We start from the raw sequence: 25796 nt of genomic DNA, 5'->3' as shown, positions 1-25796 counted from the left end.
ACAAACTGGGGTCTTTCTGGAGGGGAACAGGGAAATCTTAAGAGGGGCACAGGGAAATCTTAAGAGGGGCAAGGAGGACCTAGTCTCACTCCTCCCTTCCTCCTCACCCCAGCATCAGGCCTGGCCTGGAGTGGATGCCAGGGGATGTGAACCAACTCTAGTGTGTGTGTATGTGTGCGTGCACGCACGTGCGCATGTACTCACAAAGATGCCTCCTTTGCACCCACCCTGAGTCTCACCTCCCTGTGCCTTCCATCCCCAGAAATACCCACCTCGGAAAGACTTGGTCCGAGCTGTGTCCATCCAGACGGGCTACCTCATCCAGAGCACGGGGCCCAAGAACTGCGTCATCACCTACCTGGCCCAAGTGGACCCCAAAGGTGAGGGCTTGGTCTTGGAAGCCCATCATGGGATTCTTCCCTAAACCACAGGGGATGGGCCTTGATCAGCTGGGATCAAAAAAGGCTTCTGTTAGGAGGTGTTTTGTATTTGGGAGCATCTCCATCCAAATATTTGAACCAAAGTTTGAGTCTTTACAATGGTTTGAAAAGCAAGGGCCAGGGTGGTAGCCATTGCTCCATGGCGAAGCTTAGAGCCCTCTTCCTGGGCTCCTACACCCCCATGCTCTGACTTGCTCCCTGCTCACTGACTGCTCCCTCTCCGTTTGTCTCACTGGCCCCCATCCTCTGCCCATCCTGGAGGTCTGGGTTTTCCAGGCCCCAGTCCTCTTTTCCTTGGGAGGGCTCAGCTCCTCTCCAGGCTTCTGTAGCCAGGTGACCACATCTGTCTCTGTGGAGACCCAGATCCCTGTGGCCACTGGCCTCTGGGATGTGTCCCCTAGTATCACTGAAACTCACTGTGACCAATGCTGAACTCACTATCTCCCCTCCTAACTTGCCCCTTCTTCTAAGTCTCCGCCCTCCAGTCACTCATGCCAAGAACCTGGGGGTTGTCTGGGGCCCCCTCTTCTCAGCTCCCAAATCTAGTCACTGATTCTTATTGATTCTACCTCCTAAATAGCTCCTGAATCTGTCATTTGTCTTCATACTCAGCCACCTTGTCTGTGCATACAGCTACCAGAGGAATTTTTCCAGAAGATTTATTTCCTTGTGACTCTCTTCTGCTTAAAATTCTTTTGTGATGTGACTTTCCATTGCCTTCAGAGGGGAGTCTAAGTCCTCTCCTCAGGTTTCCCAGTCCCTCCACACAGCTTACATATTCCTACCTTCTTGTCTAGGCAGCCCTTTCCCTCAGCCTAGAAACACCTCTCCTCCCTTACGCATCCCTCTAGGGCTGCTTCAGATGTCACCTCCTCTATCCCTGATACTCATAGGAGTCACTGACTCCCTGCCCTGTGGGACTGTCCCCCTCTAGCAGAGCACTTGGCACATTATTGGGCCCCTCAATCTTGAGGGGCCCTCTCTCTAGGTCTCCAGGGCTGGTCGAGTGTGGGTATCACTGAATGGATGTGGAGTGAGCGAGGGAATGGATGAATGACTAGTGGGTGGGTAAATAAGTCCTGAGTATCTTTGCCTGGGTATACCCTCAGCATCACTGAGGGCCTAGTGGCCAGGGCCAGAGCTCCCCAGCACCTCTGGAGGAGTGAGTCTGGTGTTAGAGGCAGAGTAGACATTCGAGAATGAGACAGGGTGGAGAACTGGGCCATGAATTCCAGGTGAGTCCAGGCTGGCATGCTCAGCCCAGAGGCCTGTGTAGCAGCTAGGCTTCCTGGGGCAGGGGGCTTGGAAGAACAGGCAAAGGAGGGGCTGAGCATCAGGGCCACCGAAGGTAGAGGGGATGAGTATGAGAAAAGAAGTCAGTGTGAGTTGAAGGGCAGGCAGCAGGTGGGAGTTTGACTGGCCAGGATTTCAATCCATGTGTTGCCTTTGGTCACCTAGGACCCTGTGGTTTTCTTCCATGCAGCCGTCTGGGGCTTAGCAGAGAGCCTGGGGTGGGGACTGGGAGCTGGGTAGGGGGAGCAGGGGAGGAGAGGGGGTAACAAGAGTTGAGCCTGAGGACCTTGGTCCAAGGTAGAAAGAGGGAGTGAAGATGATGAAGTTTTAAAGAACTTGGCTTCACATCACCTTCCCACCCACCCATCCATGGAGAAGAAGGTGTCCTCCCTGGAAGCCCCAGGCTGGAGGGAGGGGGCTGGTATGTGTGTTTGGTGGGGGCTGGGTCCCTGATGCTGCTTTTTCCCTTTTCTCCTCACTACCCTTCCCTGACCTCGTAGGCTCCTTACCCAAGTGGGTGGTGAATAAATCTTCTCAGTTCCTGGCTCCCAAGGTGAGTGGCCTTGGGACTTTGGGGTTATGGATGTTGGGGTGAGGGTTCCGGGATGAGGAGGGGGAGTCAGGGTTGGAGACTGGGAGTCACGGTGGGGAGCTAGGGCTGAGGGGCGGAGTTTTGAAACTGGGGCAAGAAGCAGGATCCTGGGAGCTGCGGGCTGAGCCGCTGGAGGGCGCGGGAGAGGACTTGACCAAGATCTAGTCCCGCGCCTAGCTCACCCCTGATTCGGCGGTGCGGCGGGTCCGCAGGCCATGAAGAAGATGTACAAGGCATGCGTCAAGTACCCTGAGTGGAAGCAGAAGCATCAGCCGCACTTCAAACCGTGGCTACACCCAGAGCAGAGCCCATTGCCGAGCCTGGCGCTGTCGGAGCTGTCGGTGCAGCATGCGGACTCGCTGGAGAACATCGACGAGAGTGCGGTGACAGAGAGCCGGGAGGAGCGCACGGGCGGCGCGGGCGGCGAGGGCAGTGACGACGACACTTCGCTCACCTGAGCTCAGCACCAGGGCAGGCACCCAGACAAGATGGGGCGGAGCCCAGGGGCGGTGGATTCTCCCGCGTTTTCTCCCCTCCCCCAGCCTCTGCGTCTCCTGGGGATGCGAGCTTCTGGTCCAGGCTGGCTCTGCGGCCTGGCTGGACACAGCCCCAATAAACGATCTCACAGCCTCGGCCGGCTCATCCCTTCCCTGCTTCCCACCTGTTCAGGGCACAGCCGCTGCCCTTGGTCCTTTAGTTCTACAGTTCATTTTGTTAATTTCATTATTGATCACTTGGCGTTTGCCCCTTTAGGCATCCCCTCATTTCCCCATGTGTAGTTGGGGGGGGGTCACACCCTCCTGTCCATGGTGTATTCATTCTCCTTGTGTCTATCCATTAGTTCACTCTTCATCCATCCACCTGTCCTTGTGTGTTCATTCTGCCATTCACTCCAGGCTATTTGGCTCCCTTTCACTGCTCTAAGAGAAGGAGCAGGTTAGGCCAGAGGCCCAGGGTCAGGGGTCAGAGAGTGGGGTTCAACTGAAAGAACTTTAGCCTAAGGCCCCCCCTGGGTCCAACCTGTAGACTGGGGGGTCTGACACTCTCCAGCTGTGACTGAAGGAGGAGAAGAAGTCCCTGGGTCTCAGACCACAGGGTTGTGGGCCTCAGAGCTTAGGTTGGGGCAGCATGTTCTGGAGGGAGTTTGGGGGTTGAGGTGACTGTCATCAGACTCCAGTGCAGTGAAGGACAAAACCCTGTGTTTTGAGCCCTCCCTAGGTCATTTAGAACACATCAGGCCTGTGTTAACAGAAGGGGTAGGGCCTCCAGCCCCTTGCCAGTGGTCAGAAGCCAGTCCCCTGATCCTGTGTTTCACTTGGCTGTTTGAAGTCTACAGGGATGCCTGAGCTTCTGTTCTCTGTGGTCTCCAAGTGCCCTCTGCTGCCCCAGGGACACCCCTGCTATCAGGTGGGGAGGAGGGGCCTGTGCTTTGCCCCTCTCCAGTGTTTTTGTACCCCATTTGAATTTGGGGCCTGAAGCTCTCCCCAAGGTCTGGTCCTGCCCTCCTTTCCCGGGAAGTGACTTACCTTTGCCTTGTCAGGAAGACTCTTAGTCTTCTTTTTCCTAGAGGGGCAGAGTGAACGTCCAGTGTGGGTAGGCAGGAGTTTCTATAACTCACCAGGACTTAACCAGCTTGTCCAACACGGGCTTTGTAACTTTGGGCAAGCCCTGGAACTTCTTGGAGCTTCATTTACTAATTCATAACCTGCGGTGATGATTTTTACCTTCAGGCAGATTAAGTAAAAGGAATAAGTTGCCCAGCACTGGGCTTGGCATGTAGTAGGTGCTCAAATTAATGACTCCCAATCTCAGCCCTGGACACAGGACCCAGGAATGCCTACCAGCCCCAAGGCCCTTATCTGTGTGTGTGCTGGCAGGATGGCTGGAAATCTCCCATTCTCTAGGCCAGGGAAGGTGTCTGGGTGCCAGGACCTCAGGCTACAGCCTTTAGCCAAGGGATCCTTGGGCCTTCTAATGCATCTTCCCCACTACTCTGCCACTGGAAGATGTGGGCCCAGGGAGAGAAGTAAGATATCCTCAAAGAATGAAGTGGGGAAGGACTTCCTGGAGGAGGAGGTCAGAGACTTTGGTCTTCCAGCCTCCAACTGCCCCTAACCGCCCTGAAGTAGGGGCGGTTTGTGGCTTGTCCCTACGAGGGGCAGAGTCACCAGGGAGAAGGGCGGCAATGACGAGTCAGGAAGACATGGAAACTCAGAGGGCGGTGGTGGTAAAAGTAGACTTGAGCCTCAGGAGACAGAAACGGACCTGTGAGTAGCGAGAGGATTGGAGACGCACAGACCAACCTGTCCGCAAGGCGGGCCAGGCTAACCCACTCAAAGACGGCGAATAGGCGTGGCCGGGAAGGGGGCGGGCCCCTACCCTTCCCCGCCCTCCCCCTCCCCGGGGCGTCACGTGGGGCGGGCGGAAGCGCCCGGCGGGGTGGGCGCGCCCGGCCTGTGGCCGCGAGTTAACTGCTGCGGCGTGAGTCAGTGGTGGTTCCTGGACCCTGGTTCCACGCGTGGAGTCTTCGCTCAGAACAGGTCAGTGCGGCTGCCGGGTCCTCCCCGTCCGCCGCCCCTTGGCCAGGTGTAGCCTGGAGTTCCCCATTCCGCAGAAGGGAACGCCGAGGCCGCTCGGCTACTCTGCGACCGGCGCCTACTTCCGCGGGCGTTTCTCTGGGTCACGGCGTCTATTCTGACTGCTGGTGCGTATGGGGGTCGGCTCCTGAGAATGCGAGGTCGGGCCTGAGGCGGTAGGGCGAAGGGCGAACCGGCAGGACAGTGGTCCTTCAACCCTTTAGCCTTTTGGCTTGAAGGCTCCCAGGATTCGGAGCTAACCTGCCCTCGTGCGCCTTGGTTTTCTCATCTGTAAAATGAAGGCTCCCACCTCGTTGACCGCGGAGACCCTTACAGGTCTGCACGTTCCTATGACCCTATTCGCTGAAACTGGGGCTCTAGTGATCTTGGGCAAACTACTTCCGGTCCCTGCACCTCAGTTCCCCACCGGTAAATGGGGCATGGCCTCCCAAGAGCCCCTACTTGGCCCAATTGCTGTAAAAAGAAGGTGTGTGTTCACTGAATGGGGTCAAGCGTGGAGTGGGTTATTGGGACTAGAGAGAGCAGACTTGGAGTGCAGCCTGGGGGCACGGGGTGGGTGTGTGGTCCCAGGTGGGTTTTGGTGCTGCGGAACTTTGGTTGGCATCTGGCATATGCATCCCTCTCCCCCAAAGCTCCCGTCCTGGGGAGCTTTCCCCCATACCCAGGCTTGGTGGGGAGAGGGCTGCGGGGTTGGAGAGATATATGGTGGTACTCAGGGAAGGATTTAGCTGTGTGCTGCGCATCGAGGTCCAGAGGCACCTAGCATGCCTAGCATAGAGAGCAGAACGTCCAGGCTAGGAGAGACCTCCCAGCAAGCTCATTACAGAGTAGAAAATGCCCAGCAGAGTCAGAAGACAGGTGCAGACAGGTACTGGGATGGAATCAGGGGCTGAGACTCTTGGAGGCTCAGGGAGGAGGAGGTGACTGGAATGGGCCTTGGCAGTTAAGTAGTAATTCACAAGGATAAGGACCTCAGAGGAGGGCATAGCTTGTGCAAAGGCAGCAGCTTGCATAATGTTGCAAGTTGAGGGATGGCAAGGAGATGGGTGTGGCTGGAATGGGTAACAGGGGTAGGGTGTAGAGAGTACTGATTCCCCAGTCCCATGGCTGGTTGACGATTGTCCAGACCTTGGCCTGGGAATCCTGTCTCCCCATTTGCCGCTTGCTCCCTGGAGCAGGGCAAGAGGAGGGTTGTCCCAGGCAGAGTCCTGACAGCTGTGATGTGGAAGTGGGCAGAAGACACCAGAGGCTTTGATTGTCCCCAGGCTTTGTTGGGGCATTCAGGCCGCCCTTATCAGCCCCAGCCTCACCCCCACCATCTCTTGGACTCCAGCCATACTTTCCCACACATCAAGCCTCAGCCCTTTGTGCAGGTTGCTTGTCTTCCCCCTATCCTCCAGAAGTTTTCTCCCCATCCAAACCTCCTAGGTCCTTTGGAACTTCAGAGGTGGGCTGCTTATTGCCTCCTCCTGTCTAGCCTTTCAGTCTTGTATAGTGGCACAGCTTGGGAAGGGCCTCCTTGGAGCTCTGTGGGGAAGGGGCTTGCAGAGTCATGGGGATGACTGGGACTTGGGACAGTCCCTGTGCAACCACCAAACACTATGTGACTCTGCAAGTTCCCAGACTTCTCCATTTCCCTGTCTGTAGGGTTGGTTGAGAAGCCCTGGTCTCACACTCCAAAGAGAGACTCTGCTGGGGCAAGAATTGGACCTATCTGAGTCTAAACCCTTCCCCCAGCAGTGAGTGTTTGAATGAAGACAAGGAGAACGTAGGGGGAAGGGGTCACTTCAGAGGGGTAAGAAGCCTCTGAGAGCCCTAAGGGCTAGTGGTGGACTAGCCTAGTACTAAGCCCTAGGGAATCAGCTGGAGAGAGGGGAGTCCCCTCCGCTTCTTCGGGGGCCCTCTCCCCTCCCCACCCTCTCTTTGGCCAAGCTCAAAGCCAGCCGGCTGATGCCCAAACAAGTGGCCTCTGTTCCCAGGGTGGGGGGAGGGGAGACAGGCCCTGGGCTGCAGGCCCGTCTGCCCAGTGCTGACCCTGGCCCCCCCACCGCCCTTCACTCTAGATCTTAACCCTTGGGGGCCTGGGATGGGCCCTGGGCTGCTTAAAGGCTGATACCCCTTGCCCACCAGCTGTTCCTTCCACTCTGCTTTAGGCTCCCAAAGGTTCTGTTGCAGCAGGAAGGGGTACAGTAGGACATGAATTGGAAATGGAGAAGGAAGGAGGGAACGGAGGTGGGAGGGAGGCTGGAGCAGATACAGCCACGGCCAGTCAGAGACCGCTCAGCCCTGAGGCTTTTTTCACAGGAGAGACTGAGACCAGGGGCCAGAGATCAGATCAGAGTCACACAGCAAGCCCTAGTGGAGGTCAGGACTGACCCTGCCTCCTATCTGGGCTCTTTTGTGAGGAGGGAGGGAGCTCTTCTAGATTTGAGTACCTACTGTGTACCTGGCACTGCACATTTGTTACTTTATTTAACTTTACATCATTCCACGAGACAAAAGTCACCCTCCAGTAACAATAGGGGAAGAAACAGCCTCAGAGAGAGCTGAGTAGTAACATCAGAGAGAATGATGCCAGCAAGTGTGCACACAGCACCTCTGTTTCATCCTCCCTAGAAGCCTAGAAGTTAGGTTCCATTCTACAGATAAGGAAACTGAGGCACAGAGAGGTTAAGTAACTTGCCCAAGATCACAGCAAATAAGGGGTATTGGCAGTATCAGGACTCAGGCGCTTGTTTGCCTCCTTTGGCCTGATTTCCCCTTCCCTAGCCTGACGTCACCCCTGAGCTCAGTCCAGGGTCCCACTCAGTGAGAGGCATTCTCATGGGCGGTAGCCAAGGCAGCCTTGAGTGGAGTGTGACCCCAACAAAGCAGACGTGGCCCAGTCCCTTGGATGGCCCCTGTCAGCCCTTCCTCTGGTCTCAGTCAAGCTGACTCGTCCCCCTCCACAGCTCTGCACAGAAGGGCATTTCATGTTTCAGAAAGGCGCTCTGCACCAATGGTCCAAACAGCAGGAGGCCCTTCATATAAGGGCCCTCAGAGATCCCTGACAAGTGCACTCCCCGCAAAGCTCAGGGCCTGCCACTGACTCAACACCAGCACCCCCAGCCCTGATCAGAGAGGACATCTTGTCCACTTAGCACCCCCATCAGGCCATCTTCCTATACATTCCAACTAGGGTTCTGGGGGCTCTGAGGAGGATAGTCCCAGCCCAAAAAGGCAGCTGACCCCAGGTTCAGGGGTGGCCTGGGGCTAGGGGTGGGCGGGCAGTGTGTGGCTGGTCTTCTGTCTGACTTTCCTGTGGAACTTCTCTCTGTCTCATCCTTTGAAACAGTTTAGACGGGGAAAAAAATTCTGTCCCATAATCAGGACATCTGTCCCAGACCATTGGGACAATCAGAGTCACTGGGAGGGGATGTAGAGTTAAGAGACCAATTCAATAACAAAATTACTATTTAATAGTAGTAATAATAATAGCAGTAGCTACTATTTCTTGGAAGTTTACTACATGCCAGGCACTATGCTAACTAAACGTTTTATGTACTGATTTTATTTAATTCTCAAGAAGTCTTATGGGGTAGGCACTGTTCTCATTTTAGAGATGAGGACTGAGGCCTAGAGAAGTTAAGTGATTTTTCTGAGATCATTTATTATATAGGAGAGCAAGGAGTCTGAATTTCTATTGCTTCACAGTGGGAACCCTGAGTACTGGGAGACACTACAAGCAGAGGAGTCCAACATCCTGTCCTACTCTGCAAACTCCTCACTGGGGTGGCAGGCAGGGACTGGAGGGCCACCTAGACAGGTGACATTACTGGTGACCAGCTGTGGGGATGGGATGCCTGCAAGGGCATCCTGCTTGCAGGCTGGACTGGCTGCTGTCAAAGTCCTAGGTGAGCAGCTCCTGGAGGTCTGCTTACTGCTCTGGTCCTGTCCTGTCCACCCTTGGCTTTGTTGAATACGGTAGTCCTCCTGGATCCCATTTTGCTAAGGAGGAAACAGATCAGTAGAAGTTAAGTGACTCAGCTACACTCTTTTAGCTGAAGGAAGGGAGAGCTGGGACTGGCAGCCAGGCAGGGAGCTCTGAGGCCTGTATTCTACCTGCCCACCTGGGGCCTGGTCAGGGCCTCCTGGGCCTCTGAAGCCCTGAGTTTCCTTCGGATACTGCCCACCCTCTGTTGTCACAGAGTCCAAGTCTTTCTCTCTGACCAAACCAGGAACCTGACTCCTCTCAGTGCCTGGGGTCTGGTACAGTCAGGTGTTTGTGACTAGATGAACAAACCTAGGGAACATGGTTCCAGAGCTAAAAGGCTAAAAAGTAGAGATCAGCTGCGGTCAAGAGTGTGATGCTTACGGCCAAAGGGGCCCAGAGGAGGATTCAGGGGTCAGATTTATCCCCACCGCACCCCAGGATAGAATGTGGCAAAATCTTCCTTCTCCTCATTGTCTTCATTGTTGTGAGAGCAAAAGATTGTGAGGGCAAGGGGGAGGGAGGGGAGGATTGGGCCCTCTTACGGACACTCCTCTGTCCCCATTCCCAGGGTAGGAAGCTGGAAGTCACACCTGGATTCTCAGCTGAGTGGAGCTCCTAGGGGAGCCTGGCCTGGCCCTGCCTCCTTCTGCCCAGGCCGGTGCTGGGGTGTGTCAGCCCCCAGGATAGGGGAGCAGTAGCAGGGCTGAGCTACCATTGCTTATTGCCCTCACCCCCACCTCCACCCCCAGGAGCCTGGGTCTCCTCTGCCATCTTCCCTCCTGCCCCAGAGGGCACTGCCCTGCACCTGGGCCTTCTCTTCTCCCTTCCCTTCCTTCCTACCATAATGCTCTGGCCAGAGCTCTGCCTGTAATCAGGCCTAGAGTCAGGAGCCTTTGGTCTGACCCCAGCATCTGATTCAATGAGAGGCCTTGGCCTGGTCATGGACTCAGGATCCCTGCAGCTTCAGGGAGGGAGCAGGAAGCAGCAGCTCCTGGGACATCCCAGGCTCAGCAGCCTCCAGATGTGGACATGTCAGGACAGGAACCAACCAAACAGGGCAGTGAAGGGTGAGATGGGTCAGGGGGAGGGCTTCTCTGTCCCTCTCTACTCCCACCCTCCCTCTCCCCATATTGGGCAGCTAGGATTTTAGGATTCTGAGTCTAAGCTTCTAGGCATTGGGGATCAAGGATTCTAGGGTTTTATGAGCTGATGATCCCCAGCTTCCAAATTTCCAAAATTCTTGGTTCCAGGAGCCTACCCATCCTTGAATTGGACTGAGTGGATCCTGAGTTGAGGCTGAGCCCTGTGTCACACGTTGGCCGGCTGGTATCAGACAGACAAGGCTTGGAGAGTTTATCAGAGCTGCTTGGGTCAGTGGCTCAGCTAGCCTCCAGGCTCTTTGCAACCACCACTCCCAGCAGGCACACCCAGCTAACACACACCTTTCAAGAGATCTGAGAACCAGATCCTAGAAGGGACTCAGTGGTAACAGAAGAGATAGCCATCTTGGTGAGGGGTACAGAGAGGACAGACAGTGGCCAGGCTTCCACTTCATTTGCTGGTGGTGTGGCTGTTCTCCTGGATACCAGGATGGGTTGAGAGGAGGCCCAGGGAGGGCTGACTGGGTCACAGTAGAGTCTGGACCACACTGCTGGGTGAACTAGGTCCTCCCAGGACCGGCATGGAATGTGGCTCAGCAGGACCAGATCTAGCTTTGGAATGTCAGAGCCAGGCTCAAGGACCCTGACTGGTTTGTGGACAGAGCCCTGAACCTGGGAGCCCAAGGGGAGGCCCTGACCCTCCTCAGGGGGCAAGGAGGCTGGGCCTTGGCTGAGGGCCTTGAGTAATTCACCATGCCTCTCCCAGTTCCTTCTCTTGCCCATGTGGGCCTGCGGGCACAGCAGCTGCCCTCAAAGGGTCCTGGGCATGGAGCTGCCCTGTGAGAAGGAGGGCTGTTCCCTCCCCGTGAGGAAAGTGCCCTCTTCCTGGAAGACTTCCTGGCTGGGTGAGCCCCTTTCTGCCACACATTCCTCTGAGGGGCACTGTGCGTGTTCCTGTGTGCACACTTGTGTGCTCTTGGGCCCAGACACATCCTTGGAGGACCCATGCTTTTCCTTTGTGTTGTGGGATCAGCATTCCATGTCCCAGTGGGTTGGTGTACAAGGTGCCTGGCTCTGCACCCATTGACAGGTGAGCTGGGTAAGTCTCTTACCCACTTGAGTGGGAATCTTCATTGTGTGGCCACTGTGTGGTTCTGCAGCTAAAATGTGGCAGTTTGTTCCCAGAGGCCACCGTAGCCTGGTGGGGAGAAAGGGCCTCGCTGAGGGCAAGACTGGGGACTGAGCTTTTCCATATGGCAACAGGACGGCTATGGGGTAGAGTCTCTCTTGTTTGGTGAAGGGGTGCCAGAGCCTCAGCTAAAGGCCTGCCTCTCCACTCAGACTGGGGCTGTTCTCCCTGCTGCCTCCATCTTACCTCTAAAGATGGATTGCTAAGTCTAGGGAGGCCAAAGATCTAGAGAGCGGCTAGTGGTTCTAGTGGTTCTGTTCCAGGACATGAACCAGAACTCTCATCTGCCTCTACTGCCTGTGGCCTGAAAACCCACATTTCTTAGAGCCTGGCTGGCCTAGCCCACTTGGAGATGGGGTGGAGGGGCGGTTACTCCAGTATCTCTGAAGCCACCCAAAGGGAACTATCCCTCCCAGTTCTTCCAAGGAATAGGCTAGAGGAAGGGGATGAGGTGCTAAGGCTGGGGTCCTGGGTCCTGGTCCTGACTTGTGTGGCCCTGGCTAGTTTCCTGTCCCTTTCTAGGGCTCACTTTCCCCTTCTGGAAGTGGGGAGGGTTGGATTAGGTGATTCCTGAATGCCTAAGGAGCAGGTGGTTGGGGATGTGGAGAGCTGAGAAGGCAGGGCAGGGGTCCGGCAGGCATGAGGCTGGAGCTATAACTGGCAGACATGAGCAGGCTGGGAGGCTGGAGGCCAGGTTCCAGCCACACTTCGGCCACTAATTGCAGTGTGACTGTGGGCAAGTCATCACTTGCCTGGGCTACTTGCTCTCCACGTGTAAAATTGGAAGATTTCATTCTATCAATAGATATTCAGTGTCTGCCAACCCTGGGCTGGGCTGGGGATACAGGAGAATCAGACCCTAGTCCTGAGCTTCCAGCCAAGGCTGGGATGAGAGAGAAAGAGAGAGAATATGTGACACAGTCACAGATAGTGACATCCCTGTGTGATCCAGGCTGTGACCATAGTAGTTAGAGACTGCTGCATGGAGCAGGTGACACTTGAACTTGAAGGTAAGGTAGAGAAAGATGTTCCAGGCAGAGAGGACAAGATAAGCAAAGTCCTGGAGGTCAAGTGTCCAGCAGTGAGAGTGGAGGGAAGAAGACTGGAGAGGAGGAAGAGGTGGCAGGAGCCAGATGATGGAGGCCCTTTGAGCCCTGCTGGCTAATGGGGAGTCATGGAAGGGGTAGGGGTTGGTCTTAGAGACTCCTGGAAGTCTGGGATGGTTCTGACCTGCTCCAGCGAACAGTTGAGGGGTAGGTGTCATGAAGGGGTCTGAGGGTCAGGACTTCCCCTGTGTGGGTGAGGGTTCCCCTAGCAGTGTTTATCAGATCAGCCCAGCAGGAAGTGGCCATGGCAACCTCAAAGGTGGGGGGGAAGGGGCAGGCCCAGCCACAGCCGGTTGCCAGGGAGCCTGAGTCGAATCTCTCACTCCTAGACCTCCGGACACGAACCTTGAATCTTGACACCTCATCCAGCCATCCCTCACCCTACCCGTGTCACGGCTCCTGTCCCAAGCTCCTGATTGGAATGAGCCAAAGCTTTGTAGATGTCCATTTATCTATTCCCCTAGGAGCCCAACACTTCTCACCACTGGGGATAGAGCTGTGAATCAGACAGACAGTGAACGAATAAATACCTAATATGGTGTCTGCTAGTAATAAGGGGGATGTTGAAAAATGATATGGGATCAGGAGAGAGGGACTGGTGGCACTTTTTTAGGTCGAGTGGTCAGGAAGGAAAGCTGTGCATTTGAGAAGGTGCTGGAAAAGTATGGAAGTGGGTCATGCAGATGTCTGGAAGAGCATTTCAGGCAGAGGGAGTTCCAGGGCCCAGCCCTGAGGTGGGAGCACATGGAGTGGGTTGAAATAACAGCAAGGCAGGGACAGACCTCACTGGCCTGGTGGGCCTTGTGCTGGCTTTGACCTTTTCTCTGAGTGAGGTGGGAAATCAATGGGGAGTGAGAATGGGTGAAGGGGTACATTCATTCCCCACACATCTGCAAGGTGGAGCCGTCCTAATCCACATTATACAGCTGATGAAACTGAGACTCAGGGAAGTTATGTAAATGCCAAGGTCTCCCAGCAGTAGGACCCCTGTCTGCCTGCCTGCCTGCTGCCCCGTGCTGCTGCCCCGAAGCACCCTGCTCCTCTTCGTGGCTTCCGGTTTGGACAGTAAGGCTGAGTGTCTTAGCATGACCTTCATTGCCCTTCTCAGCCTGCACTTATCCTCCTCCTCCTCCCTCTCCTGCCTGACTGCCTTGCTCCCTGTCCCTTCTGAGGAGATGGAGTGGAAAGAGGGGCTCCTGTGTGATCTTGGGCAAGTTACTTAACCTCTCTGAGGCTCAGTTTCTTCCTCATCTGTAAAGTCTGGCTAAAACCATCAACTTTCTTGACTGTCGTGAGGATTATATGAAACAATCCATGTAGCATGTTCAGCACAGCGCCCGGTGGATGGTAAGCACTCCATAACCATGACGTTTTGTTGTTTTAAGTTGGGATGACTGGTTCAGATAAGTGGGTTAGAATGTTCCCTGTGAGTGAGAGAGAAGAGTCCTGTCTGTTGTCTGATTATAGAGTGGGGGAGGCTGAGGACCCACATCAAATTGGAGGCCAGAGCCCATGGGGCTGTTCCCTGTCTCCCTCTCCCTTCCAGCGCCCACCCTGCCCATCTGGTCACCTCCACCCCGCAACCTAGGAGCTTCCCCTTTCAGGTGCCAGCAGCAAGGGGCCCGCTTATGGCCTGGCTTCTCCATTCTAGGGGCCCCCTAGGGAGAGGGCAGGGTGGGGGCCCCTGTTCCCCTGGGCTGCTTGTTCTGGTTGCAGAGGAGCCCCAGTCTCCCCTTCTGGGTGTGCAGGCCTCAGAGAGGATGGAGTCAAGCGACCTTCCCTTCCCCTCCCCCATCAGGCCAGGGTCAGCCTCAACCCCTCTGGCCTGTGCTGAGGGTGTGACATGACTCTGCTTCTGTCCACTCCTGCTGCCTGGGAGTCCCTTGTCAGCCCTGTTTCTTCCTGTTTCTGCCTCACTTTCGGTGCTAAGAGCTCCCCACCACTCCCCTACAGAGGAGGGGCAGTGGTCACAGAGGAGTGTCTTCCTGGAGTCACCCTGTGGCACCTCAGGCCTCCCCTCTACCCAGCACCTTGGTGGGGGAGGCGCTCCCTGCCCTGGGAAGTCTCAGCCCCAGAGGGTGTGTTTGTGATGGGGAGGGCAAGGGGGTTGGAGGGGAGGTCTCCACAGATGCTGTGGGGCAGGTTGGGCCACCCTTAAGGCGAGAAGGGTCTGAGCTGGGGCATGAAGAGTGAAGGGTTGGGGGCAAATGGAAGGTGGATGTGGGTCAGGGCTGTGGTTTCAGGTTTGGAGCTCTGTCTTAGGTAGGGGGGTTAGAGGAGCAGGTAGAGGGTACTCTGGCCAAAGGTGAGGGAAGGGCAAGAGGCAGGGAAGAGGGCCCAGGGTCAAGCAGGCTGGGGAGGCCTGGGGTGCATGGGGCAGTGGGGAGGGAGAGGAGGAGGCAGTTAGGGGAAGGGGAAGGAGTGGGCCGGAGTGATTCTTTTGGAGTGTTGGTATATGCTAGGGCCGAGGGAGCTAATATGTCATAGACTTTTTGACGAGGCCTAAATTTCAAACCTTTTAACTTCCAGCTCCATTTATGGTGAGTGAGGTCCTTCAGACATCTACCCTGACTCCTCACCCTTACTCCCTATCTGACCCTCTCCAGGGTGGGGCTTGGGCATTACGGGGGCCTGGGTGAGATTGGGGAGAACGTGGGTGCGGGGCAGGGCTAGGGTGGGGTCAGATGCTCTCTAGAGGACAAACCACAGGGACCCTGGAGTCTCATGTTCATAATGGACCTCAGTCTGTTTCCTGTTTGAAAGTCCGTGGGCTACAGCCAGGTCCCTCGTGAGGGGGACATTATTCACTAAGCTGTGTCCTAGACCTTCGGGAGGGTCAGCGGTTGGGGGAGGTGAGCACTGGGGCTCGGTTTCTCGTCCTGCAGTCCAGATGGCCTAGGAAGTCAGCGGTTTTGTTTATGATAGTTCTATTGGTAGTCTATGCGTGTTATATTTAAAATCATAAAGCTACTTTATAATGATGGTTTAGGGGGAACAACCTGGGACAAGCGCAATTCTAATAGACTTAAAATACTTTTTATCATTTTTTCTTCTAATTATGAAAGTGATACGCAACTGTAAAAACTTTAAACAGTACATACATGGAGATTGTAGAAAGTGATAGTCTTTCAAGATTGGAGTGGGAATTAGGGCTAGGCCTGAAATTGAGGTCAGGGATGTCCACTGCCCCTTAGTCTTTAATGTCCATTGGTCATTGAAATTTTTTTATTTATTTTAAAATTTTATTTTATTATTATTGTTTTTTTAATAGAGGTACTGAGGATTGAACCCAGGACCTCGTGCATGCTAATAAGCACCATGCTCTACCACTGAGCTATAACCCACTTCCCCCTCCATTGGTCATTAATAAAACTAGTTTTACATTTTATTAGGGTGATACTGAGAGAGGCTGCCTTGAGGAGGTTGCTAAAATATCCTGCCCTCACCTGGTCCACTGGGTGCACATGTGCGTGCTGTACACTGCCCAAGGGTAGCTGGCTGGGGAGAGCCAGGAGAGGAGGACTGAAACCCAGCCTGTCCTCTCTGCTGCACTACATGCCCTGCTGTGGGGCTCCTGAAGCAAGAGGCATTTTTTCTGATTTGCTCAAAGACCCCACCTTGGTTGGAGGCAGCCCTGCTTTCCCCCGGAGAGGGGAGTGGGTGAGTTCATTGTTGGGTGGGGAATGTGTGGCGTCTGGAGCCACCCAGGAAGAGATCCAGGGGGCAGTGGGGTATCTAGTCGGGAGCCTTGCTGAGAGTTGTGGCTGGAAGCAGGGTGTGGGAGTCTTTGCTGTCTGGGGTAACTAGAACTCCAGGGTGCCGAGGGGTCCAGGCTAGAGCCTGGCTACAGGGCCAGCACCAAGGGCCCTCTGGTAGGCCCCACTGAGGCCTTGGTCATAGGAAGAGGAAGTGTCTGTCTTAGCAGCGGAGGAGTGATGTGGAGTGTGGCCTCTAGGACACACATGGTGGTGTGTCACGGTCATCTGGGTGACAGCACTGCTTTGTGGAGGGAGAAACTGAGGCTCAGAATGTGACCTGCCCTGCCCAGGGCTTCAGGCAAGAAATGATGGAACAAGTCCAGGAACCTGGACTTGCCTGCATCCTAGGGGGGACAGGGCTCTGGCCTGGAGCCAGTGGCCTCCAGCTCCCCACCAGATAGCTGAGGCAGCTCTTTAAACACCCAAGCCCTGGGGAGTTAAGACACAGTCCTCACTGCCCTGAGGATGGCTCCTTATCAGCCCCCACTACTTCTAGGACCCCAGAGGACAGGCCACATCATAGATGGGATGGGGCAGAAATCTCTTACCTGGGCAAGTGATAGGGCAGAGATTCGGGGCTAGGGTTAGAGCAGCCAGTGGCTACCAGTCCCTGAGAGACAGAAAATGGGCTTCTTGGTCCAGGGGTTAGTCAGCTGCCTGAGGGCCGCACCTGCAGCTTGGTCTGACAGGCCTGGAGGGAGCTGGCTTCTGCAGAGGGGCGGGGGCCACTTCTGCACCCTCCGGTCCCAGCCCCCACCCAGTTCCTCATATCTAAGGGAAGTGTCTCCAGGTCCTCTTGCCTGCGTTAGCAGAGTCCTGAGAACAACAGCCAGGAGGGCAGCAGAGGAAGGTGCCCCTGCCCACAGGTATCACATGGTGATTGGGGGGCACGTGGGGGTGGAGGGGTGGGCAGCATGGAGATCTGGGCAGTTGTACACAGTCAGGTTGTTGGTAGGGAGCGTGGGGACCGAAGGCTGTGTGTGTGTTGGGTGCAGATCTGCCCTTTGGCTGCTGAGTGGGGCGGGAGGTGTGTGTCCCCAGAGGCTGTGCGAGGTGCATGTCTGTGGTAGGGGTGGGATGTGGTTAGTGGAGCTGGGCCTGGCTGAAGCTAGACCTGTGCTGCTCCTACCTAGTTCCTGTATAGAGAGCTCTGAGGGCTTTCCTGAGGTCTGGGTGCGGCGGTCCCTGCCCAGCCTGCCTGGGGCAAGAGGATGTGAGGGGGAAGATTGGGGTGGGGGGGATGAGCACAGGCCTCAGGTCCAGACCCCTAGGCCTATCTTCCTCCCCTTCCACTCCCCCTTCCCCTCACCGGGCCTTCCCGTGAGTCCAGAGCACAGCTCTGTGAAGAGGGGGCTCTAAAGATGCTGTTGGGGAAGAAGGGTCCTGGTCAAGGGGACTCCCGAGCTGAGTGTGGAAGAAGTTAGGACCTTCAAGACCGCCTGATCCAGGCCTGACTCATTCATGCAAATCAGAATGCAAAGGCAGCTCACACCCCCATGGGCCACCTAAAGGCAGATCCCTAAACCTCTCTGGGTGTCTGTCACTGCTGTCCTTTCACATCCCACATTCCTGCCTCACTGAACTTTCCCCGTCTCTGGATCTGCCAGGTCCTTTCCCATCCCTGGGCCTTGCACTCAGTTCTCTTTGCTTGGAAGTGCAACCTCCTACTTATCCTTCAAGGCCCAGCTGAGGAAGTACCCTCCAGAAGCCTCGCTGACTCCATCAGACAGTCACGTCCTCGGAAGGCCCTGTTGGCTCTAGCAAGTGACATGGGCAAGTTTCCACCTCATACAGCTTCCATGAAATGGGGTAAAAATCCCAAGCATGCGGACCACTCAGGTGAAGGTGGACATCTAGAAGGGACTTGGGGTGTGGTGGATATTTAGAAAACGAAGGAAGTGGGAGCGTGCCTGTCCTTAGCTCAGGCTTGGGGCCACCTTCCTGTTGGACTGTCAGAAGTGGGCAGGGATGGCGTGAGAGAGATGCTAGGCTGGCATAGAGAAGGGGTAATGAGATTTAAACTCTGCCCTTGGGGGTTGGAATGGTAGTTAGTTAAGGAAGGGCAAAAACTTTGGCTTCAGCAAGAGGGACTCAGGCCAGACTTGAAGAAGGACTGGCTGGCAAGGATTAGAGGGATTCCAAACACCCCTTACTTACCCCTGGACTTGAGTGCCCTTGTGAGCCCAGCCAGGTCTGGGCTCTACTGTGGAGGGCAGGGGGACAAGAAAGGATACAGACTCTCAGGATACCCCAGGCCAGTTTAGGAATTGGGTGGAGATGGACTCCCATGAATGGGACAACCAGGGACAGAGCAGGAGCAGCGCTGAGCTGCGTGGCTCAGCCACTGAGGCCTAGGAGCCGAGGGGGTGGTCAGGGAGGACATTCTGGAGGAGGCAGCCTGGAATCAGTAACTGAATGTGGAAGGATGTGGTTCATTTACTCACTGTCAGCAGACAATTTCAGGGACTCCCATGTGTCAAGCTGGTGCCTGGTGCAAAAAGTGAAATGGAGGGAGTGGTGGGCCAGCCCAGCCTGGCCAGGTCTTGGGGCATGTCCTGACACTTGGGCAAGTCACTTCCTCCCTGTGGGTATTTCTTCATCTGTAAACAGCAGGGCTAGAGCAGGTCGAAGGACTGGTTGAGGAGCTGGACTTGAGGGCGCTGGGAACCATGAAAGGGCTTTGAGTAGAGAGGTGCTGGAGAGAGACAGGGGAGAAGCAAGGACAGGGTCAGGTGGTTAGGTGTTGAAGCCTGAGCTGAGCCCTGGGGGTCGGGTGGGAGGGAACCCTCCAACTTGTGGTCATGCTGTCGCAACAGGATGACACTCTCCTCTGCCTGGTCCCTGCTTCCCTGGGGGTGTAGACTCAGTGATGTGTGAAACCTCCAAACCAGGGCCAGGATTAGAGTGGAGCAAGTGAGGCACTTGCCTTGAGTGCAAAATATAAGGCAGACAGGGGGTGACCAAACGGCTCAGTAATCAAGGTAAATAATATTTTAAGCAATTTTAAAAAAAAATCAAAATTAATGAAAAAATCCAAGGTAAAAAAATCAAAAGTTTAAGTAAAGAGGTTTAATATTGCTGATTTTTTTCTTTGTCTCAGACTCTAGCATGGCTCAGCAGGGCACTGCTCCAAAATCCTTTTTTCAGGGAGTTGCTTCCTCCAGGAAGCCTTCCCTGGCCCCCAGCCTGGTAAGGGCCCCGTGGGCAGTTTTTGCTGGCTGGTTGGTATCCACTCCCTCAGCCAGATACTCCTGGAGGGAAGGTCCAGGTCTGAGGTCTGGCTCATGCTTCCGACACCTTGACTGAGGCTGTGCCAGTGCGGAGTCCCAGAGTCTGACTTTGGCCTGAAGCCTTTAGTGCAGGAATAGGAACTTGAGAGAGGCCAAGGAAGGGGCTAGACCCTCCTCAGGGACAGAGGTGGTTTCCTGTTTCCCAGCTCTGGTAATTCCAGTAGCACGATTGGGGCCGTCATCCATCAGCCCCTGTTAAACCCTGAGAACAGTGCCTGATCTGTCGCAGTTGCTTTGTGAGAGCTCGTTGTCACCTTCCAGAGGCAGTGAGCAGAGTGGTTAAGAGTCTGGAGCTGCACCATCCAGCAGAAATGTAATGCTAGGCAACAGATGCAGTTTAAAATTTTCTGGTAGTCACATTAGAAAGAAACAGGTGAAATTACTTTTAGTCATACATTTAATCCAAAATATCCAAAATACTATAATTTCATTATGTAATGAATAGAAAAAATTATTGAGGTATTTTATATTTTTGTCTTTTGTATTAAATCTTTTTATAAAACATTTTTTGTTGAGTTATAGTCATTTTACAATGTTGTGTCAAATTCCAGTGTAGAGCACAATTTTTCAATTATATATGAACATACATATATTCATTGTCACATTTTTTTCACTGTGAGCTACCACAAGATCTTGTATATATTTCCCTGTGCTATACAGTATAATCTTGTTTATCTAGTCTACGTATGCCTGTCAGTATCTACAGATTTTGAACTCCCAGTCTATCCCTTTCCACCCACCTCCCCCTTGGCAACCACAGGTTTGTATTCTATGTCTATGAGTCTGTTTCTGTTTTGTATATACCTTCTCCTCCTCCTCCTCCTCCTCCTCCTCCTCCCCTCCCCCTCCCCCCCCCTCCTTCTTTTTAGATTCCACATATGAGCGATCTCATATGGTATTTTTCTTTCTCTTTCTGGCTTACTTCACTTAGAATGACATTCTCCACGGACATCCATGTTGCTGCAAATGGCATTATGTTGTCATTTTTATGGCTGAATAGTATTCCATTGTATAAATATATCACATCTTCTTTATCCAGTCATCTGTTGATGGACATTTAGGCTGTTTTCATGTCTTGGCTATTGTAAATAATGCTGCTATAAACATTGGGGTGCAGGTGTCTTTTTGAAGTAGGGTTCATTCTGGATATATGCCCAGGAGCAGGATTCCTGGGTCATATGGTAAGTCTATTCCTAGTCTTTTGAGGAATCTCCATACTGTTTTCCACAGTGGCTGCACCAAACTGCATTCCCAGCAGCAGTGTAGGAGGGTTCCCTTTTCTCCACAGCCTCTCCAGCATTTTTGTCTTTTGTATTAAATCTTGAAAATCCAGTGTGTATTGTATACAGGACACTTCATTAAGTAGCTGCATCTGGAGTGTTCATTAGCAACCAGATATGGCTACTACTGGTTACTGTATTGGACAAAGCAGGTCTAGACTATATTCAGATTGCCCCTTCCCAGCTGTGTGACTTTGGGCAAGTTACTTAACCTCTCTGTGCCTCAGTTTCTTCATCTTAAAGTATGAGATATGTCCCTCAGGGTTGCCATGAGGATTAAATAAGTTAATAAAAAGTGCTTTAGATACCTGGCATATAGTAAGGACTATTTATGTTGTCTTTTTTTTTTAAGTTTTATAAGTCATTTATTGAAGTAGAACTTACATTCAATAAAATTCACCCCAAAATTTGACACATGCAATCATCACCATAATCAAAGTGTACAACAGTTCTTCGAAACTCCCCCAAGCCCTTTGCAACAAACTCCTCCCTGACTCTTAGGAATCCATTGATCTGTTTTCTGTCAAAGAGATCAATTTTAATCATTAGAATGGTCTATTATAGAAAAAATTGTAAGCACACAAAACCAAGTATTTAAAAGGATACCTTGGAACATATAATCTTTAAAATAGTCAAAAGAATGGGGTTTAAAATTAAAGTGGTTGACAAAGTTGTTTTAAGATAGGCGTTACTGTGTCAAGCTTCAGGCTGGGTGGGGCTGGTTGGTAGAAAAACTATTTTAAATAAAAGAATTGAATTCTACAGAAATTTGTTATGGGGTAGATATATGTTTCTTACAGATATTTGGTACCTTCCAAAAGTTCACTCCTTTTACCATCATGAAAGGGACAAAGAAAGCAAAAGCCTCTATTCCATATATATCAATCATCACATGTTCAAACACACCTTATCTTCTTGAAAAGCTTCTTTCAATCACGAGCCCTGAAGTTTGTCAGCATCTTGAACTGGACTGAGCTGAGTTGTGCACCGTGGCAAAAAGCTATTTAGGTTGTCTTATAAAATTCTTTTTTTAAGTCATTATTTGAGTAGCACTGCCATTTTTTGCCAGATCTTTCTGAAGTACTCATTACTTAAATTTTATTTTTAAAGAACTCACCTTTAAAACATACCTATTTTAGCCCCATCTTAAGAAGTAATTGTGGAGTCTACTTAAGATAAATACCTAACTGGTAAATTTTAAAAGTTCACCAGTACCCCTAAAGCCATCACACAGAGACCAGCAGTATGCAGTTGTCCCTGCCCTAGTGTCAGGAACTGTGGTTCTGCCCCAGACCTGCCCCTTCTACCCACCCTCTCCAACAGAGCCCAGGCCCTCTGAGCTTGCTGGTGGCCTGCCCTCAGGGATGGCCTCTTCTTTCTCCTTCTGCCTGGAAATACCTTCTTTTGGTCCCCTACACACGGTTAGGAGCAGAGCCCCTGAGGTCTCATGCCCCTGCCTCACCCATCCCACCCCATGGCTCCCAGGCTTAGTGGATAGGGTCCTGTCACCCCGGGTCTCCTCAGGGTTCCTCACCTCTCTGAGAGTCTCTGCATCATGGGGGCCCTGCCTCAGTCATGGAGGATGCCCAGTGTCCTGCCTAGGGGCAGTCCAGCCTCCTGGCAGGCCTGACAGCCCCTACCACAACCCACCCCCTACACGTCCCAGCACTGGTCCTAGAGGAGGGCCAGAGAGTGGGGAGTCTTGACTCTCTTTTTCCTCCAGCTCTGGACAGGTCATCTGTCTGCCTCCTCGCCCCGCTGGAGGGCCTTCCTCCTTCTAACCATCGCCTGGCTTCTGTTAGACTCCCTGAACTCTCCCCTCCTCTCCTTTCCTTTCTCTACCCTCTTCCCCAGCTCTCACTTTCTTCCTTCTCTTTCCTTTTCCGCATCCCTCTCCCCTTTCTGCTTCCCCCCTCCCCATTCCTCCCATCTCCTCTGCCTCCAGCATCCAGCTGCTCAAAGTGGCCTTGCCTCATGGACTTTCTCCTTTACCCTATCCTTGCAGCTTCCATCTCCAGCCAAGATGAGGAGCCATTCAGAGTAGCTGCTGCCTCTGGAGGACCCCAGCATCCTGGGCTGCCCAGCCGGTGAGTCAGAGGTGGGAAAGGGGGAGCCGGGCTGGGTAGGGTAGGCTAAACCCCAACATTGAGGTGGAGGAGGTTCGTGGAGGTGAGACCTGCGGTCCTTATTTTCTATTTTGAAAACTGCAGTTGAGAGACAGAGAGAGGGTGAGGCCAGAGATCTTGCAAAGAGCCTCCCAGGAAAGCACTGTAGGGGTGGGGCCGGGCTGGGACCAGTGGGTAGGGTGTCTGGTGTCTATCTGTTGACTTGATTCCCTTCCGTGCCTGTTCACTTACGGTCTTTTTCTCATCTTTTTTAGTCCCAGATGATCATGTTATCTTTCAAATTGTATTTATTTTTGGGAAAATTGCATAAGGATTTAAAGATTCAGGGGCTATAATGAAAGGTAACCCTTCCTCTCTTGTCCTCCCTGCTGCTGGATCTCCTCCCCAAAAACAGTTTCTTGTACACCCATCGAGTAGTCTGTGCTTCTGGGTGCATATGCACATACGTATGCGTTTTCTTTTTTCTTTAACCCAGATGTTTACATAATAAAACACTGTTCTGCACCTTGCTTTTCTACCCAGCATTACATCTTTAATAGCATTTAATATGAACTTTAGACTCTGCCTGTGGGTAATTTCAGTTGGGATTGTGTTAGTTATAGCTTAACCCTGGAAAAATCGATGTCTTTATAATGTTAAGACCCAGTTCATCCAAGAACATTGAATGTATTTCTGTTTGCTTGTGTCTTCCTTTGGGACACTCAGGAGCCTTTTTTAAAAATTCACGTAGTTAAAAAATTTAGGTGATAGAGAAAGATGTAGAGTGAGTAGTCTCTCTCTACCTGGAGGTGGGTTTCCTGGGAAGCTGAAGGGGCCCAGGGAGGGCCCGGGCAGCGTGTGCACGTGGTCGTGTGTTTCTGTAAATTTTTACAGAAGATACTCTTTTTGTTACATAAAAATAGTTGTAATTTATGTATGTAGTGTATGTTTAGCTAGATCGCTTTGCTGTACACCTAAAACTAATCTTGTAAATCGACTACAATGAAAAATAAGAATAAAAAAATTTTTTTTAATTAAAATAACAATTGACATATAACATTATATTAGTTTCAGGCATACAACATAATGATTCAGCATTTGTACATATTGGAGAATGATAAGTGAGATATTCTTGTATTCTTTTTCTGAACGAGGACAGTCAGATTGGGTTAGCTGCAGGCCCCAGGAAGTCTGGCAGTGTCTGCTCCCGCCTGTCCCCACAGCCCTCAGTTTTCCTCCTCTGAGGCAACAAGTGGCGCCTGTCTCCTGTGTATCTTTTCAGAGATATCTTATGCATTTACCAATAGACACATACTGATCTATTTTCTCCCTTCAGGGTTGTTGTGCTTTTTCCCCCACAGAAAAGGCAGAATGTTTTATAAACTGTTCTGTATTTTCTTTAGTCACTTAACACATGCGGAGGTCATCCCTCATCAACATGTAAGGAGTTTCATTCTTTTTTTAGAGTTTCCTCATTTTTCTGCAGTCACTTAGCAACACATTTTGGAGGTCATCCCACACCAGTACATAGGAATTTCCTCATTTTCTGTGGCTCAGTATTCTTCTATATGACTACACTGTAATTTAGTTAATCATTCCCCGACTCATGGATATTTTGGTTACTTCCAACCTTTTGTTATTATACAAACACTGTGGCCTATTACCAATGTACGTCACTTTGGACACACGTCAGGAAGACTGCAGGGTGAGTGCCCACGGATGGCTGGTTCAGAGGGCACAGAAGTATTGGGATTTTCAAAGCTCCCATGGCATTGTCCTTCCCAGAGGCGCTGCCCCTGCCAGGGAGGGGAGTGCCTCACTCTGTCACTGCTCAGTGTGGGGAGGTTAAGTTCCTTCTCATGTGTTTAAGAACTGTTTATATTTTCCTTTCTGTGAATTGCTCTGTTCATGTTCTGTGCCCACTGTTCTGTTAGGTTATTGATCTATTTCTTATTTATAGGTGCTTTTCAAGCTTTAGGAAAATTAGCCCTATGTTTTGTGTATAAGCGACAGCCCCCTAGTTTGTCATTTCTCTCTTAGCTTTACTTATATTGCCCTTTTTTTTTCCTATCATGAAAGAATGTTTGTTTTCTGTATAGTTGGATATTTTACTCTTTACTTTATCCTTCTGGATTTGTATCATTTCCAGAGGACTTTAAAAATCCTCTCATGGTTTTATTTTTATAGTGAAATCTTTGATCCATTTATAATTTATCCTGTTGTAAAGTGTAGGAGTCCCTGCGTAGATTGCCCCACAGCTGTCCCAATTTAATAATCCACCTTTTCCACCGTGAGTTTGAGATGCTACTTCTATTGTGTACTAAATTCTTAAATGTATTTGGGTCTATTTTTGAACTTTCTGTTTTGTTTAATCAATCTGTCTGTTCAAGTGCTAGTAACCTGTACTGTTTTAATTACCATAACTTCATATTTTAATATGTGGTAAGGCTGACTGTCACTCTTCCTTTCCCCGACTCCCCTATTTCCAGAAATTTCCTGGCTCTTCCTGCTTGTTTGTTTTTCCACATGAACTTTCACATCAGCTTGTCTAGTCACCACCCCCCCCAGCAATTCTGTGCGTTTATTTAATAGGATAGAGGATGTTTATGAATTAACTTAGACTATCTTTGTGATCTTCTCTATCCAAGAGCATATTGTGTCTATTTGTCCACCTCTTCTCTTTGCCTCTCAATAACATTCCACATTTTTCTTCCTATGGAGCCTGAATGTTTCTTATTAACTTTATTCTTGGTTTTTATTTTGTGATGCTGTAGTAAATGAGGTCTTTCATCCTGGTTTCTACCTGTTATTGCTTATAAATACTGATTCTGTTATATTAGTTTTGAACTGAGCTATCTTAGAAAATTCTTTTGTTTGTAATAGTTTCTCAGTTGAACTCCTTGGGTTTTCCAACTCAGAACTGATATTATTGTTAAATAGTAGATAATTTATCTCTTTCCCATTCTCCCCTTTTTTAAACTGAAGTGTAATTGAGTTACAGTGTTGTATTAGTTTCTGGTGTACAGCATGGTGATTCAGTTAGATGTATAAATATATATGTATTCTTTTTCAC

The 25796-nt window shown here is 51.8% G+C and overlaps 2 protein-coding genes across 10 annotated transcripts in view; both read left to right on the top strand.

The window, feature by feature from the left end:
• STARD10 (StAR related lipid transfer domain containing 10) overlaps positions 1-2957 on the top strand; it is a 31754-nt gene extending 28797 nt beyond the window's left edge. For 3 of the 4 annotated variants that reach the window (XM_074372587.1, XM_074372588.1, XM_074372590.1), the window contains 3 exons: positions 263-380; positions 2234-2286; positions 2538-2957. In XM_074372587.1, the coding sequence (XP_074228688.1) occupies positions 263-380; positions 2234-2286; positions 2538-2783 (417 nt within the window). In that variant the 3' untranslated portion in view covers positions 2784-2957. Of the gene's footprint in view, positions 1-262; positions 381-2233; positions 2287-2502 lie in introns of all 4 variants that reach the window. The other variant, XM_074372589.1, reaches the window with a different exon arrangement.
• Positions 2958-4712: 1755 nt separating this feature from the next.
• The window catches only part of ARAP1 (ArfGAP with RhoGAP domain, ankyrin repeat and PH domain 1), a 61877-nt gene continuing 40793 nt past the window's right edge, over positions 4713-25796 (top strand). For 4 of the 6 annotated variants that reach the window (XM_010973085.3, XM_010973082.3, XM_045508745.2 and 1 more), the window contains exons 1-2: positions 4714-4865; positions 22624-22705. The gene's annotated coding sequence lies outside the window, so the exon portion shown is untranslated. Of the gene's footprint in view, positions 4866-16878; positions 16915-22623; positions 22706-25796 lie in introns of those variants that run through there. The other 2 variants (XM_045508746.2, XM_074372575.1) reach the window with 2 other exon arrangements.

Source organism: Camelus bactrianus, chromosome 10 (genome assembly GCF_048773025.1).
Source record: "Camelus bactrianus isolate YW-2024 breed Bactrian camel chromosome 10, ASM4877302v1, whole genome shotgun sequence".
NCBI classification, from domain to species: Eukaryota; Metazoa; Chordata; class Mammalia; order Artiodactyla; family Camelidae; genus Camelus; species Camelus bactrianus.
This window is presented reverse-complemented; position numbering and strand designations above follow the sequence as displayed.